The following is a 15,195-nucleotide window of genomic DNA, read 5'->3' as shown; positions in this document are numbered from 1 at the left end:
CTGCAGAATAAATATAGTGTTATAGCTTCCACTATTGTGGCTAATATGTTGGCAATAAACTGTCTTGGAGCTTTCCTTCTCCTTTAACTCACCTATTTAATCTTTCGCTCTCAACTGGACTGTCTCCTTCTCAACTAAAATATGCTCTTGTCACCTCCAATCTTGACAACCTCCGACCTATCTCTTTGCTACCTTTCATCTCTAAACTACTGGAGCACCTAGTCTACAACCGACTAACATAGTTACATAGTTAAATTGGGTTCAAAAAAGACAAAGTCCATCAAGTTCAACCCCTCCAAATGAAAACCCAGCATCCATACACACACCCCTCCCTACTTTTAATTAAATTCTATATACCCATACCTATACTAAGTATAGAGCTTAGTATCACAATAGCCTTTGTATTATGTCTGTCCAAGAAATCCTCCAAGTCCCTCTTATAGTCATTAACTGAATCATCACCCGGCAGTGCATTCCCCAACCTCACTGTCCTCACTGTGATGAACCCCCTACTCTGTTCCTTTAAATGAAACTTCTTTTCCTCTAGTCTGAAGGGGAGGCCTCTGGTACGTGATTCTCTTTATGGGTAAAAAGGTCCCCTGCTATTTGTCTATAATGTCCTCTAATGTACTTGTAAAGTCTAATCATGTCCCCTCACAAGCGCCTTTTTTCCAGAGAAAACAACCCCAACCTTGTCAGTCTCCCCTCATAATTTAACTCTTGCCTCCCTCTAACCAGTTTAGTTGCACTTAGTCTCTGCACTCTCTCCAGCTCATTTATATCCCTCTTAAGGACTGGAGTCCAAAACTGCCCCCATACTCCAGATGAGGCCTCACCAGGGACCTATAAAGAGACACAATTATGTTTCATCCCTTGAGTTAATGCCCTTTTTTATACAAGAACTTTATTTGCTTTAGTAGCCACAGAAGGACACTGCCCAGAATTAGACAACGTGTTATCTACAAAGACCCCAAGATCCTTCTCATTTAAGGAAACTCCCAACACACTGCCATTTAGTGTATAACTTGCATTTATATTATTTTTGCCAAAGTGCATAACCTGCATTTATCAACATTGAACCTCATTTTCCAGTTTGCTGCCCAGTTTTCCAGTTTAGACAAATCACTGTGCAAAGTGGCAGCATCCTGCATGGAACCTACAGTTCTGCACAATTTAGTCTCATCTGCACAAATAGAAACAGTACTTTCAATGGCACCTCCAGGTCATTAATAAACAAGTTGAAAAGCAAGGGACCTAGTACAGAGCCCTGCGGTACTCCACTTACAACACTGGTCCAATTAGAAAATGTTCCATTTACCACCACTCTTTGTAGTCTATCTTTTAGCCAGTTCTCTATCCAGGTACAAATACTATGTTCCAGGCCAACATTCCTTCATTTAACCAGTAACCTTTTGTGTGGCACTGTATCAAATGCTTTAGCAAAGTCTAAGTAAATCACATCCACTGCCATCCCAGAATCGAGGTCTCTACTTACCTTCTCATAAAAAGAAATTAAGTTAGTCTGGCAAGATCTATTACGCATAAAACCATGCTGGCACAAACTCATAGTATTATGATTTGCTATGAAGTCCAGTATCTTATCCTTTATTAACCCTTCGAAAAGCTTTCCTACCACTGACATCAGACTAACTGGCCTATAGTTTTAACCTCATTCCTCTCTAACAATAACCTGCTGGACCCCCTACAATCTGGTTTTAAGCCACAACACTCCACGGAAACTGCCCTGACTCGACTAACTAATGACCTTTTAACCGCTAAAGCCAACAATCATTTCTCACTACTAATACTGCTTGATCTCCCAGCCGCATTTGACACTGTAGATCACCCTCTCCTCCTCCAGTCCCTCCATTCGCTTGGCCTTCGTGACACAGCCCTGTCCTTGTTCTCTTCTTACATCTCCAATCACTCAGTGTCTACTACAACGGAGTAGCATCTTCTCCCCTACCTCTTTCTGTTGGGGTTCCTCAAGGCTCTGTCCTGGGACCATTACTATTCTCCCTCTATACTTCCTCCCTCTCCAAATTAATCAACTCGTATGGTTTCCACTACCACCTCTATGCTGACGATACTCAGATCTATCTCTCATCTCCCGATCTCAACCCAGAACTCCTAACTCGCGTCTCCTCCTACCTGTCCGCTATCTCTACCTAGATGTCACAACGCTACCTTAAATTAAACCTCTCTAAAACTGAAATGGTTCTCTTTCCTCCAACTAACACCAGTAACATTCCGGAAGTATCCATCATAGTTAACAATTCCACTATCACCCCCTCTCCCCAGGCCCGGTGTCTTGGGGTTATCCTAGATTCTGCCCTGTCATTCACTCCTCATATCCAGTCACTTATTAAGTCACTTCCACCTAAGGAACATATCCAAAATACCATCATTTATCACCCAAGATGCTGCCAAAATTCTTATTCACTCTCTCATCATATCATGTCTAGACTACTGTAACTCTCTATTAATTGGCCTTCCCCTCCAGAGACTGTCAGCTCTCCAGTCCATAATGAACACTGCTGCGAGGCTCATACACCTCAGCAACCGCTCCTCCTCTGCCTCGCCATTCTGTCAATCCCTGCACTGGCTTCCGCTACCTTTCAGAATCAAATTCAAATGAATGACCCAGACATTCAAAGCACTCATAACTCTGCCCCACCCTACATCTCTGAATTCATCTCTTTATACTCACCCAACCACTTACTACACTCCTCTACTGACCTGCTACTCAAATCTTCTCTCATTACCTCCCCCCTCCTCTGGAACTCTCTCCCACGGTCTGTCCGACTTTCTCCCAACCTTTCTGCTTTCAAGAAATCTCTGAAAACGCATTTCTTTCGGGAAGCCTACCCTCACTCTGCTTAACTACCAAACGCAACACCACATACAATACCACATTTCTCACCCACTTAATTCGATCTTGCCCACTCCCACACCTTGTGTATTACTCCCCTCCCTTTAGAGTGTAAGCTCTTTTGCATAGGGCCTTCCTCACCTTTTGTACCTGTATTGATTGTGATGTTTGTTACTCCATATGTTCTATGTATAGAATTCATGTGATTTAGTTGTATAATCACATTTACTTTACAGTGCTACGCAATGTGTTGGCGCTATGTAAATACATGTTAATAATAATAATAATAATATACTGCTGTGTCTTTATTTGTATCACTGTCTATAAAGAATACACATGGCACAAATTATTCCACCCATTCTGAAAATTAATAACATTACTAATTATTTTCCCTCTTCTTTGTTTTCCATTTTCTTCTTCTGAAGTTAGACATCTCATCTGCTCATCTCATCCGGCTACATTTCATCTTTGGCAATTATATGAGTTGAAAATGTTAAAACTATAGTTGTAGCATTTTTTTTTGCATTGCAAGCATCAAGCTTACATTTTCTTTTGCTTTAAGTAACATAATGGGAAGAAACGATACACAACTGACCCATTTTTTCCTTCTCGGATTTGATCATCTTCAGAGCCTCACTATTTTCCTCTTCATTCTCTTTCTTATTATTTATATACTGACGGTATTTGGAAATGTTTTGATCATTGGCTTAGTGACGGTTAGTCAACGTCTCAAGTCACCAATGTTTTTCTTTCTCAGAAACCTTTCATTATGTGAAATAATCTTCACTACAAATATTGTACCCAAAATGCTCCAAGTTATATTAGAAGGGGGAAGCAAAATATCCTTTGAGGGGTGTGCCCTTCAGTTGTACTTTTTTGGTGGAGCAGGGACAGCAGAATGTCTCCTTCTTACCTCAATGTCATATGACCGGTATTTGGCTATCTGCAAGCCCCTACATTACTCCACCATAATGAACTTTAAATGTCACCTTTGCCTTGTTGTCTTCTGCTGGACAGCAGCCATCATTCTACCTGCCATCTCAGTCTCTATGATTTTCAATTTATACTACTGTGGCTCGAATGTTATTGACCATTTCTTTTGTGATCTTGCCCCACTACTAGAGCTCTCTTGTTCAGACACTTCCCCTGCAGAATTTGAAGTGTTTGTACAAACAATCCCAGTATTTGTGTTCACATTTATCTATATTATGGCAACCTATATCTGCATTTTCATTGCTATTGTGAAGATGCAATCTACAATGGGAAGGCAGAAAGCTTTCTCAACATGCAGCTCCCACCTCACCGTTGTCAGTACATATTATGGAACCATGATCTCTTTATATGTAACCCCAAGAGGTCGCCAATCTGTGAAGGTTAACAAAACCCTCTCTCTTCTGTACAGTGTGGTCACTCCATTGCTAAACCCAATTATTTATAGCCTACGGAGCGGTGAAATTAGGAAGGCCCTTGAGTCTGTTATTTTCAATAAAAAAAAGACTAAAAAGGTGCATAATAACTCAAATCACTTTCGAGAAAATCTGTGGGCTGATTCAGAAAAGGTTGTTTTGTGCTGTGATCAGCAAAAGACAGATTCATCATAAAGCATGTAGTAAATGGAGTTTGGTAGGATTCATGTTCCAATCTGCAGAAGACAATCCCGTCAGTGATAGATCTAGAGCGTTGCACACCAGAGATTTCAGGCCAAGAACTAGTATAGTAGGTTTGCCATGGGAGGAGTATACAGCATTAACATAAGGAACCATGCTATCTTCTTCATTTAACCATTATGACACATTACATAATTGCAATAACATTATGAAAGACAAAAAAACCAACAAGAATGACACCAGGACTCCAGTATTGAATGGAGAATGGCCACAGTGTTTAACAGAAAATTGCTCAATTTGGTAATACTGTATAGAAATTAATATTACCTTCACCTAGCCAGCCTTGTACATTCAAAAACTCAAACAAAACTTTTGCAATCTGGCTCATCCTTGTCTACTAGCCAAGAAATCAATTCACCATATTTAACACTTTAAATTGGCCTTGGCCATTCTCCATCTCAAACTTTAGTGATAAGCTAATTTGTCCTGTTTTGTTTCATGAAACCCCAAAATTTGTAAAATGGCAAAAAATTTGCTTAACACATTTTAGTCACAGGCGCCAACATTTTTACGTGTGACAGAAATGTTTGCACAGACGAAAGTCAAAAGGGTGTTTTTCTTGTGGTGACTTTTGTCTTTGAGACTTTTTTGTCCAAATGCATTAAAGTCAATTGGTGGTTTTTTCTTATGGCAACTTTTTTTTGTCTGACAATCTTTGCGACAATTTTGTCTTGTGAGTTTTTTGTCGCTGCAAAATTTTTCACGGCGGCTATTTGCCACTGTTTCAAGAAAAAACATGGATTTTCTACAGCATTTAGTAATCCAAAACAAAATACTGTATGTCAAGTCCTTTATTAGATAGATGAACACCATCGCTACCATACAAACCCTCATTTCTGGTGTCTATAAGTCATTAAATTCAATGATTTAGCAATTGTAAAATTAAAGTTTCTCCTACATCTTTCTAGTGGTTTTAATTCCAGGTTTACTTTCCAACCAAATCAAGGGATAACATCTGACTATAACAAAACTGCATCAGGCATCAAGAAATGTATATGAGCAAAAGTCTTGTCTAATCATCCATTGAGGTCATTACCTCCTAAATGGATAGCCAAAATGTTAGTAGAACCCAAACGGGCAGACATCTGATACAGTATTAGTAAAATGTCTGACCATTTTGCTCCATGAAAAATACTCATCCACCTTATTTTTAACAGCTCTTCATTAAAGGCAGGATTGAGTCTGTAGTTGATTGCGTGAAGAATTGCTCGATGAACAAATGAATGCCGTATTATCCTGCCCATCAAGGTGGCTGAACATAGAAAAATATATTACTTCAAAGCAAATACCATTATTAGTTACAATTCTTAAAGCATTAGAATGGGTAGGTTTCTCTGAAAATGAACAAAAGTGGTGAAAGCTTGATTTTTTGATTTTTTATTTGTTTTCTTAGCAAGTGAAGTGGCATCTAGTTTAAAAACAAAAGCAGATGAATGGTTTGACGATTTACATTTGGTAGTAGAAAAGTTCGGATTTTATTAAGAAAATCACAAAACAAAAACTGTGTTACCGTCTTAGCCAGTAGCAAAAACAAAGAAACAAATACAAAACGTATGTTATTAGCGAACAAAAATACATTGCAAGGTTTCAAGCTCCAAGGCCCCTGTAACGTACGGTATCCCAAAACCCCGAACAAACCCAAAGGGCCTGGTCATGGCTCATGCTTCCACCCTATAACCACCTTTTGCCTTGAGAGGAGCCCTCCACTACTCGGCTGCCGCCAGGTCTTATAGTGAGAGGACCAAAGGGAGACAAGGGAACCAAACATATAAGAAGGACAGAGAACAAGAAGCTTAGTCAAAGGTCTGTCCTTTGTTTTTTTAAACTTATTCAGGAGTTGGCTACTGTAAGCACTCTATTTCTGCCGATACTAAATTGTACAGCACTATAGGTTTATACTGCCATGTTTTCCAATTTCAAATCAAATCACTCTGCAAACTGGAAAATAAGGTTCAATGTTGATAAATGCAGGTTATGCACTTTTGGCAGAAATAATATTAATGCAAGTTATACACTAAATGGCAGTGTGTTGGGAGTTTCCTTAACTGAAATTAACATACTGTGAATAACTATGTAATATCACTTAGTGGCTACTAAATCAAATAAAGTATGGTCTAAAATACACATCATTTTGCCTCTTTATAGGTTCCTGGTAAGGCCTCACCTGTAGTATTAGGGGCAGTTTTGGGCTCCAGTCCTTACGGAGAATATAAAGGAGGTGCAGCAAGTGCAGAGACGTGCAACTAAACTGGCTAGAGGGATGGAAGGATTGTCAGGGCTGAGGCTGTTTTTTCTGGTTAAAAAAGGTGGTTGTGGGTGAATGTGACTGCTCTTTAGAGTGTAGGCAGATTGTGAAGGACCTTTTTTCATGGAGAAAAAGAAGAACGAAAAGGAGGCTCCTCTATAGACTACAGAACTTTTATTTACTGGTGCACCATTTCCCCCTCCTGTCTTCTCAAATACAGGATTCCTAGACTTGGTTGGGCTGCAGATAGAGCTGGTGTCTTTGAATCATTTTATTAGGTTGTAAAACCCCCTATAACATGATTAACTGCATTTTAGAGGTCCCCAACATCCCAGTAGGGTAACAAGGGTACAAGAACATCTGTAAAATAAATCATTTCCCCCACACAGCCCGGAGTGCACATCTATAAACACCTCCCACCAAATTAGTTGCAATAGAAAGGCAATCCAAGACTCTGCTTCTTTAAGATACTTTATTTTGCAAGAACAAAGATACTTTGTTTCCTACAAAATCTGTGGATATTCACAATAACACAAACTGAAATCACAATGAGACTTAGACAACACAGTGCTACCAACAGCCAGAGCTCAACAATTTGGCTTGATTCTTGATTTACGGACGGAGCCACATGACTTTTCGGGTCAATGATGAACAGAGGACCAACTGCTACCAATTCTACTTCAGAGCTTGAATCTACATCCATAAGTTATAAAAGAACAATATGATTAGAACCGCAACAACATTCAATTTTAAAATAAAAACCAATGTGCTTCTCATCTCTGCAGTGAACAAAGTGGGTAAAGTATCAGTGGGACCTTGTACATCAAGGGTCTGCACCCTCCACAATCTTAGATTAAGGAGCAGATTTATCAAAGGTCAAAGAGAATTTTCGAAGTAAAATTTTTTTTGGGTATTTCAACTAGGGAATAGTCCAACTTAGTTTCAAATTTTTAAAAACTTTGAAATTCGAAAAGCTGCCGAAATGCTGTTTTAGTCTATGGGGAACCTCCTAGAACCTGTATGGAGGCAATTGGGGGTGTTTGGGAGATCGAAGGTCGAAGTTAAAAAAACTTCGAATCGAAGTACGATTCGAAGTAGGCCGAATTCGGGCCACTTTGACCTCCATTCAGTTGGTCTTTTTGAATTCGAAGTTATTTTAACCTCGACCTTTGATAAATATGCTCCTAAGTGATCAATTGAAAACATTCTGGGTACAACCATAAGAAGTCAGGCCAAAAAAAAAAAAAAAAAAAAAAAAAGGTACCCACACATTCTGTAGAGTGTTTTAGTTTCAACCTGAATAAATGATGGCACTGTAGTTGTAAGTGATGGAAACTCACCAACCGATCTGCTTAATCTCCTGAAATAATTGACCCCTCTGCTTCCAGTAGCAGCACACGCTCCTGTGTCACAGCAGTCACAGATATTATTGGGGCCATTTAGTGACGACCACCTAAGAAAAAAAATAAAAAAGTCGGTGTCGGACTGCTCTACCAGGTCCAGGCCCCAGTCCTTTATTATTCAAACAATATTCAGTTTTGACTGATCCACAGTTCTAGCTTAGTTTTGGATATATGTTGGCATTTAGAGTTTCCAACAACTCCGCAGCTGACAGAGAAGCCCTCATAAAAATGGTGTTACTTGTACTCACGTGTTGCTGACTTTACTGAAGGAGCAGGCCTTGTTCAGAACATCTGGGCCCTGGTTTGCTGCAGCTGCTCTCACACTGCAAGTGATGTAGATCTACACAGGGAATAACACATTATTTAAGTGAGTAACACACACTCAACTACATTTTAAGGGATACTGTCATGGGAAAAAACATTTTTTCAAAATGAATCAGTTAATAGTGCTGCTCCAGCAGAATTTTGCACTGAAATCCATTTCTCAAAAGAGCAAGCAGATTTTTTTATATTCAATTTTGAAATCTGACATGGGGCTAGACATATTGTCAATTTCCCAGCTGCCCCAAGTCATGTGACTTGTGCTCTGATAAACTTCAATCACTCTTTACTGCAAGTTAGAGTGATATCACACCTCCCTTCCCCCCCCCCCCAGCAGCCAAACAACAGAACAATGGGAAGGTAACCAGATAGCAGCTCCCTAACACAAGATAACAGCTCCCTGGTAGATCTAAGAACAACACTCAATAGTAAAACCCCATGTCCCACTGAGACACATTCAGTTACATTGAGAAGGAAAAACAGCAGCCTGCCAGAAAGCATTTCTCTCCTAAAGTGCAGACACAAGTCACATGACCAGGGGCAGCTGGGAAATTGACAAAATGTCTAGCCCCATGTCAGATTTCAAAATTGAATATAAAAAAAATCTGTTTGCTCTTTTGAGAAATGGATTTCAGTGCAGAATTCTGCTGGAGTATCACTATTAACTGATTTCCGATGACAGGATCCCTTTAAACAACACATTAATAAACCCAACAAAAAACAAACATGACACTAATAGAACTATATCATTATGTTCCAAGACTAAGTGCTAAGAGAAATGAGCAAGGCAGTCACTGCCTCCACTTTAAATCTAAGTAGGTGGACACTAGGAGATATGATTTGGATTTGTATTTAGAAAAAAATTATAATTTGGGCTATTAGACTTAGATTTGCAATTCAGGAAGTTACATTTGCGGTTTGGTTATTTATTAAAAGGAAAAGGGTGTATGGGGAGGAGAACAAATTATTTTTGCATGTGTGACTATATAGGCTAGATTTAAGCTCCCTATTCTTCAGAAGTGCATTGCAGAGGGATATAGAACAATATTGCGCGATAAGTATGTTGCTACTTGCCACTTGACTTACCACAGGAGAATCTGCTCCAATGAACTTGAATGCATCAACCTTAAATCTCAGCTTGTCTGGTGAAGGTCTTGGAGACCAGAAGGTAGAGGAAGAGTCTTCCTGTTTACTATCCACTAAACACCTGAGATATATTGGAAACCAAAAACAGATGACCATAATTACTTATTTAGGGACACCATCCTTCAATGAGAGCGCAACACAATAAATAGCCACTAATAAGTATGAAGAAAGCAAAAAGATCTAAAAAACAAACAAAACACAGCTTAAAACATGCATAAATCCTATTTATAAGCATAAAAGCAGTTGCCTTGGTCCCTGCTTCCTAGCCCATGAATGCCTGACAGACACCTGCCTGAAAAGGGGGTAGATTATTCACCAGTAGCTCCTCCCAGCAGACAGGAGGGAGCCAATGAGATTAGAGGAGGGAAAGGGGTGTTACAGGGAGAGCTGGGAAGTGAATCAGTGGTACAGGCTGATACATTAGATAGGTACAAACAGTAGCTCCTCCCAGCAGACAGGAGGGAGCCAATGAGATTAGAGGAGGGAAAGGGGTGTTACAGGGAGAGCTGGGAAGTGAATCAGTGGTACAGGCTGATACATTAGATGGGTACAAGGAAGGGTCGGATGCTTTATTCACCAGTAGCTCCTCCCAGCAGACAGGAGGGAGCCAATGAGATTAGAGGAAGGAAAGGGGTGTTACAGGGAGAGCTGGGAAGTGAATCAGGGGTACAGGCTGATACATTAGATAGGTATAAGGAAGGGTCGGATGCTTTATTCACCAGTAGCTCCTCCCAGCAGACAGGAGGGAGCCAATGAGATAAGAGGAGGGAAAGGGGTGTTACAGGGAGAGCTGGGAAGTGAATCAGGGGTACAGACTGATACATTAGATAGGTACAAGGAAGGGTCGGATGCTTTATTCACCAGTAGCTCCTCCCAGCAGACAGGAGGGAGCCAATGAGATTAGAGGAGGGAAAGGGGTGTTACAGGGAGAGCTGGGAAGTGAATCAGGGGTACAGGCTGATACATTAGATAGGTACAAGAAGGGGTTGGATGGTGTTTAGCAAGTGAGGGAATACAGGGATATAGAAGTTCATTGTACAAGTTGATCCAGGGACTGGTCAAATTGCATCTTGGGAGTCAGGAAGGATTTTTTTCTAAATTGGAGCAGCTTCTAATGTTTTTTTTTGCCTTCCACTGGATCAGCTAGAAGTTAGGCAGGTTATATACAGACTTAAAAGGTTAATAAACGTATGTGTTTTTTAACCTAACTTCCTATTTAAAGAAGTGCTCCATAAATAAGTGGCCTCCACCCCAGTTGATGCCTGGGTTGCAAATTGTACATCCACGGCAGAGAAGTCAACAACACCTATACTGATCATTCTTGGAAGAAGAAGGAAATAATCTTGGTTTGAAGGTTCCAGAATTCTGAAGTCAAGGTCATATTGAGCAGGAGATGGAAGGTCCCTAGTTTATATGCATGTCCCAGGGCACAGTCCCCTTCCATACCCATCAAAGAGCAGCCTTGTTCCATTTCATGGTTTCTATCCCCATTCATCTACCAGTAAGAAATATATTCCCTACTATAAATAGAGACTAAATGGAGGACTATTCATTGTAGATTGCAAGACTGAAAGGAAGGGTTGGCTATGGCATATCAATGTCTTCCTGCTATCAGCCAAACTTGGGCGATTTAACATAAATAACAGATTTATAACTTTATTAGTCAAGGCAAAATCACAAAGTCCAGTCTAGTTGTCAAAAAGGGCCGTCACTTATGCATCAATACTCTAAATCCATAATACAGAATGTTGGATTACCCATTGAGAGCAATAATCTCATACTGAGGGCTTGAGTTCAAATCAGGTGACAGGGTGGCCACACAACGGTCAACAAAGATCATCATGGGACCAAGGTTTCTGGTATCAACAGAAGCCTCAATGCTGAATACATCACCAAGCCGGAACACAGAAGAAGCCAGAGGAGAGAGCCAGTCATCTGCATAAGAGAAGCAACAGGAGAAAATATGTAGCAGCAGGTTTAATAAAATAAATGGCAGCATTGAAATATCACTCACCTGTCATGAGTTTCAGAGAAAAGGAGAGTTTCTCTTCCATGGACACGGTGGAGCTGAAAGGAATCCATGTGGGTTTGATGGCCTTGCTACTGACGTTGCCATGTCTACATCGGGGGATAAGAACCAATTCAAGATTATTGCTTCTTGTAGCCTAGTTGTATTCATTGTGTGAAAGGGTGTCACAACTTGTAACTGGGAATACAATGGTCACAACACACACACACACACACAAGCCTCGAGTCAAAAGCACATTTGTAGCATCAAAATGCCAACCGAGTCAAATACCCAGTCCTAGTGCCAAACATATTGTTATTGCTACTTTTTATTCCTCCTCTTTCTATTCAGGCCTCTCCTATTCATATTTCAGTCTCTTATTCAAATCAGTACATGGTTGCTAGGGGAATTTGGACCCTAGCATCCAGACTGTTGAAATTGCAAACTGGAGAGCTGCTGAATAAAAAGCTAAATAACTCAAAAACCACATATAATAAAAAATTAAAACCAAAATATCCCACTCTATGGCATACTAAAAGTTAATTTAAAGGCAAACAACCCCCTTAACATGGTTAAACACACAAAAGCTTCCCCCATCCCCAAGTAAACAAACCTGGGGTAATAACACAGGACGGGAACTGTCGCAGAATTTGTGCGAATTATGGGCGAGTTCCTGGAAGGAGTTGGGCTGTGGGTCAGGTTGGTGCTGTAAATCAGCCAGTTGGAGGTCATCTGAAAGACAGGGAAACATAGTGGAAACCAGTTGGCCAAAGTCAATGGGGCTCATTTATTAACGCAGCGCTAAAAAGAGCGCAGTGTCCTGACATTTGCCCAGTGCATGCAGGATTTAATAATGTAGCGCACGATACCTTAACAGTGCGATTTGTGCGCTAATGTAGACACAGACAGGTGCGACGTGTGAAACTGCGTATCAGCTGTCGCAATGCTTATAATAAATTGTGCGCACAGGAAGATACCGCAAAGGTAAGGATTAGTTGTGCTCATGTATGAATGCGCTGCTTTAATTAGTTGCGTCACATATTGCGTTCACTTAGACGCATCTGCATTTGTTTCTGTGCTAATATTTGTTTGGTTGCAAAGGTGTTTAGCCTACCTGATACCCTTAAAGGAACCTTGGTCAATACAAACATGTTGGGTGGAAGGCGTGGTTAATATGCACTTTACAGGGGTTGTTCATCTTTGAGTTAAACTTTGAGTTAACAAACATCCCCACCAACAGCAGCACCATTGTATTTGCCAGAACCCAGTTTAGCAGTGTGGCTCTGCACACATATATAAAATTCTCTTTTAAGCAACATGAAACGCAAAAATGTGAATATACTAGCGCAGCTGGGCAGGAATGCGCATTTTGAAGAGCGTTACTATTACGCCACGAAGAGGCAGTCGTAAAAATTGTGGTGCTGTTGCCCGGGTGCAGTTTTGCACATATACAGACGCAAATCTGCGACGGCCGCAGTGCAAGCGCATTGTAGCCACGCCCACAGCCACGCCCCTAACAACCACGGCATCGTTTGCGACATAAATGCCCAATCTTTTGCGCAATGCGCATAAACAAAACCATCGCAAAAGCTCTGTGTTATGCGCAGTATCACGCTAATATATTAGCGATCACGCTCGTGATGGCGCAGACAATCTTTTGCGTCCACTTATGCGCTGCTTTAATAAATGAGCCCCAATGTGTCATGCCTCATAGAAAACAAAGAAATTATTTTATACTGCTACTAAACACACACACCATTGATTGGCTTTTATATTTGAAAGTTTGCTTTAGAAACATGCCACATTTTAGATCAGTATATCACGGTGTATTCAAGGGGACAGCCAGTCACATAGGAATTGGGCTACAGGTCACATGTGACATAGGAGATAACATTCATCCATATGCATTGAAATAGGAAGTTTGCCTTTAAAATCTAGATCATCGGGTTCATGCACAAGTTCCCCTGACCAACCCAAACCAACATGCTCCCCCCCCCCCCCCCATTACCACCATGCTCCCCCCCCCCCCCAATACCACCATGCTCCCCCCCCCCAATACCACCATGCTCCCCCCAATAGCTGGATTTTCAATGTTGCACAGTGGGCATGGCCCCCCACACTTGGCTTCAAGTGCAAATTGTCCAACAGGAGCATGAAAATCTGCTACACAGCCAAAAACAATTGCAGAATTATTTGAATTTAGGGAAGAACTCCCATAGAAAGCCTGGCCAGACAATAAAAAGTCACCTTCTTCCCTGCTGTAGCCTTAGAAAATCCCATGCAGAGAATTAATTCAATGCAGCACAGCAATCATTGTGGTCTGCAGCAAGCATTTGCATATCCAGCTAATTAATCATTGTAGGTTTTACTTGAGCTGTAGTTGAAGTTAAAGGGGAAGGAGCACTCCAGGAATCTCAAACAGTTGATTTGCTCATTGGTATTACTATAGTTAAAGTCCATGCACTCACCTGTAGACTGTTGCCACACTCCTGCAGTCCATACTGAAAAGTAACAGTGTCCGGGCCCTGTGAGCTTGGGGTACAGCCCCGGGGCCCTAGAGTGAGATCTGAGACCTTCACCAGCCTCCCATTCCTAAAAAGGTCCCTCTGTACAGTGACAGTTACCTGGGCCTCATCACAGAGCACACTGACAGGGTTCAATTGGGTGGGCTGCAGATCCCTGGCTTGGAAGACCACCCGGCCGTACCCTCTGGAGCCCTGACCAGACACAGAGGGAGGGAAATTTCTGTAAGGGCCCCATTTCCAGTAATAATTGGGATCATCAGAGTGTCTGCAACTTGTCAGCATTGCTTCACACACCAACAATACCCAAAAAGCAGCCCCCAGACATTCCCACATTCCCATTGTGATTAAACAAACATCACAACACCAGAAACCCTTTATACCCAACCCATCACCTACAGCTACTAGCCACACCCTGCAAATCCCCTCCCTCCAGCAACAGGCTCCACCCCTGCACCCTTTGTCTCCCACGGCCTCTTATAAACTACTAATCCCAGCAGTACCAGCTAAAGGAGTGCCCAGGGCTCATTTAGTAATGGTTGCTAGAGCCAAACTTACCCTAGCAACCATGTCCTGATTTGAATGAGAGACTGTATTATGAATATTAGAGGCATCAACATAAAGATGATGAATAAAAAGTAGCAATAAAAATACATGCGTAGCCTTACAGAGCATTTGGTTTTTTAGATGGGGTCAGTGACCCTATTTAATGTTGAAAAGAGTCAAAAGAAGAAGGTGAATAATTAACAAAAAAAATATAAATAATGAAGACCAATTGAAATGTTGTTTAGTATTAGTCATTTTATACAATAATAAAAGTTGGAGAATCATCACTAGAAGACGTGCCAGAGATTTCAACAGAATCACTGCAAAAAAAGTCTGTAAATCTGCGATTGGCTGTAATTTATGGTATGGGACCAGCTTTAACTCTTTCTGCTCATGTTACCCAATTGGACACTGACCCCCATCAATCTCTTGCATTCCCCAGTCCATATGGGATCTGTTATCCAG

General features: G+C 41.0%; 2 protein-coding genes across 2 annotated transcripts; one reads left to right on the top strand and one right to left on the bottom strand.

The window, feature by feature from the left end:
• The first annotated feature begins 3,441 nt into the window (after positions 1-3,441).
• On the top strand, positions 3,442-4,473 carry LOC108703434 (olfactory receptor 10A7). The gene has a single exon (XM_018239563.1). It carries the CDS (start codon positions 3,442-3,444, stop codon positions 4,471-4,473), a length of 1,032 nt encoding a protein of 343 aa, XP_018095052.1.
• Positions 4,474-6,580: 2,107 nt separating this feature from the next.
• On the bottom strand, positions 6,581-14,545 carry LOC108703555 (zona pellucida sperm-binding protein 3). Its single transcript, XM_018239739.2, has 8 exons — positions 14,131-14,545; positions 12,276-12,394; positions 11,669-11,772; positions 11,412-11,589; positions 9,595-9,715; positions 8,436-8,527; positions 8,125-8,237; positions 6,581-7,477 (listed from the first exon to the last, which is right to left on the bottom strand). Exons 1-8 carry the CDS (start codon positions 14,524-14,526, stop codon positions 7,257-7,259), a joined length of 1,344 nt encoding a protein of 447 aa, XP_018095228.1. The 5' UTR covers positions 14,527-14,545; the 3' UTR covers positions 6,581-7,256.
• Positions 14,546-15,195: the final 650 nt, after the last annotated feature.

This window comes from Xenopus laevis, chromosome 3S (genome assembly GCF_017654675.1).
Source record: "Xenopus laevis strain J_2021 chromosome 3S, Xenopus_laevis_v10.1, whole genome shotgun sequence".
Classification (NCBI taxonomy): Eukaryota; Metazoa; Chordata; class Amphibia; order Anura; family Pipidae; genus Xenopus; species Xenopus laevis.
The sequence above is the reverse complement of the archived record's forward strand: the minus strand, read 5'-3'. Positions and strand labels throughout refer to the sequence as shown.

Bases quoted from the DNA above. Each gene is read 5' to 3' on its own strand.
- LOC108703434 (XM_018239563.1), top strand. From the start codon at position 3,442: ATGGGAAGAAACGATACACAACTGACCCATTTTTTCCTTCTCGGATTT.
- LOC108703555 (XM_018239739.2), bottom strand. From the start codon at position 14,526: ATGGGAATGTGGGAATGTCTGGGGGCTGCTTTTTGGGTATTGTTGGTG. The intron at 12,395-14,130 runs GTGAGTGCATGG...CCTGTCTTTCAG, and splicing joins AGTGTGGCAACAGTCTACAG to ATGACCTCCAACTGGCTGAT. The intron at 11,590-11,668 runs GTGAGTGATATT...TCTCTTATGCAG, and splicing joins TTCTCTGAAACTCATGACAG to ATGACTGGCTCTCTCCTCTG.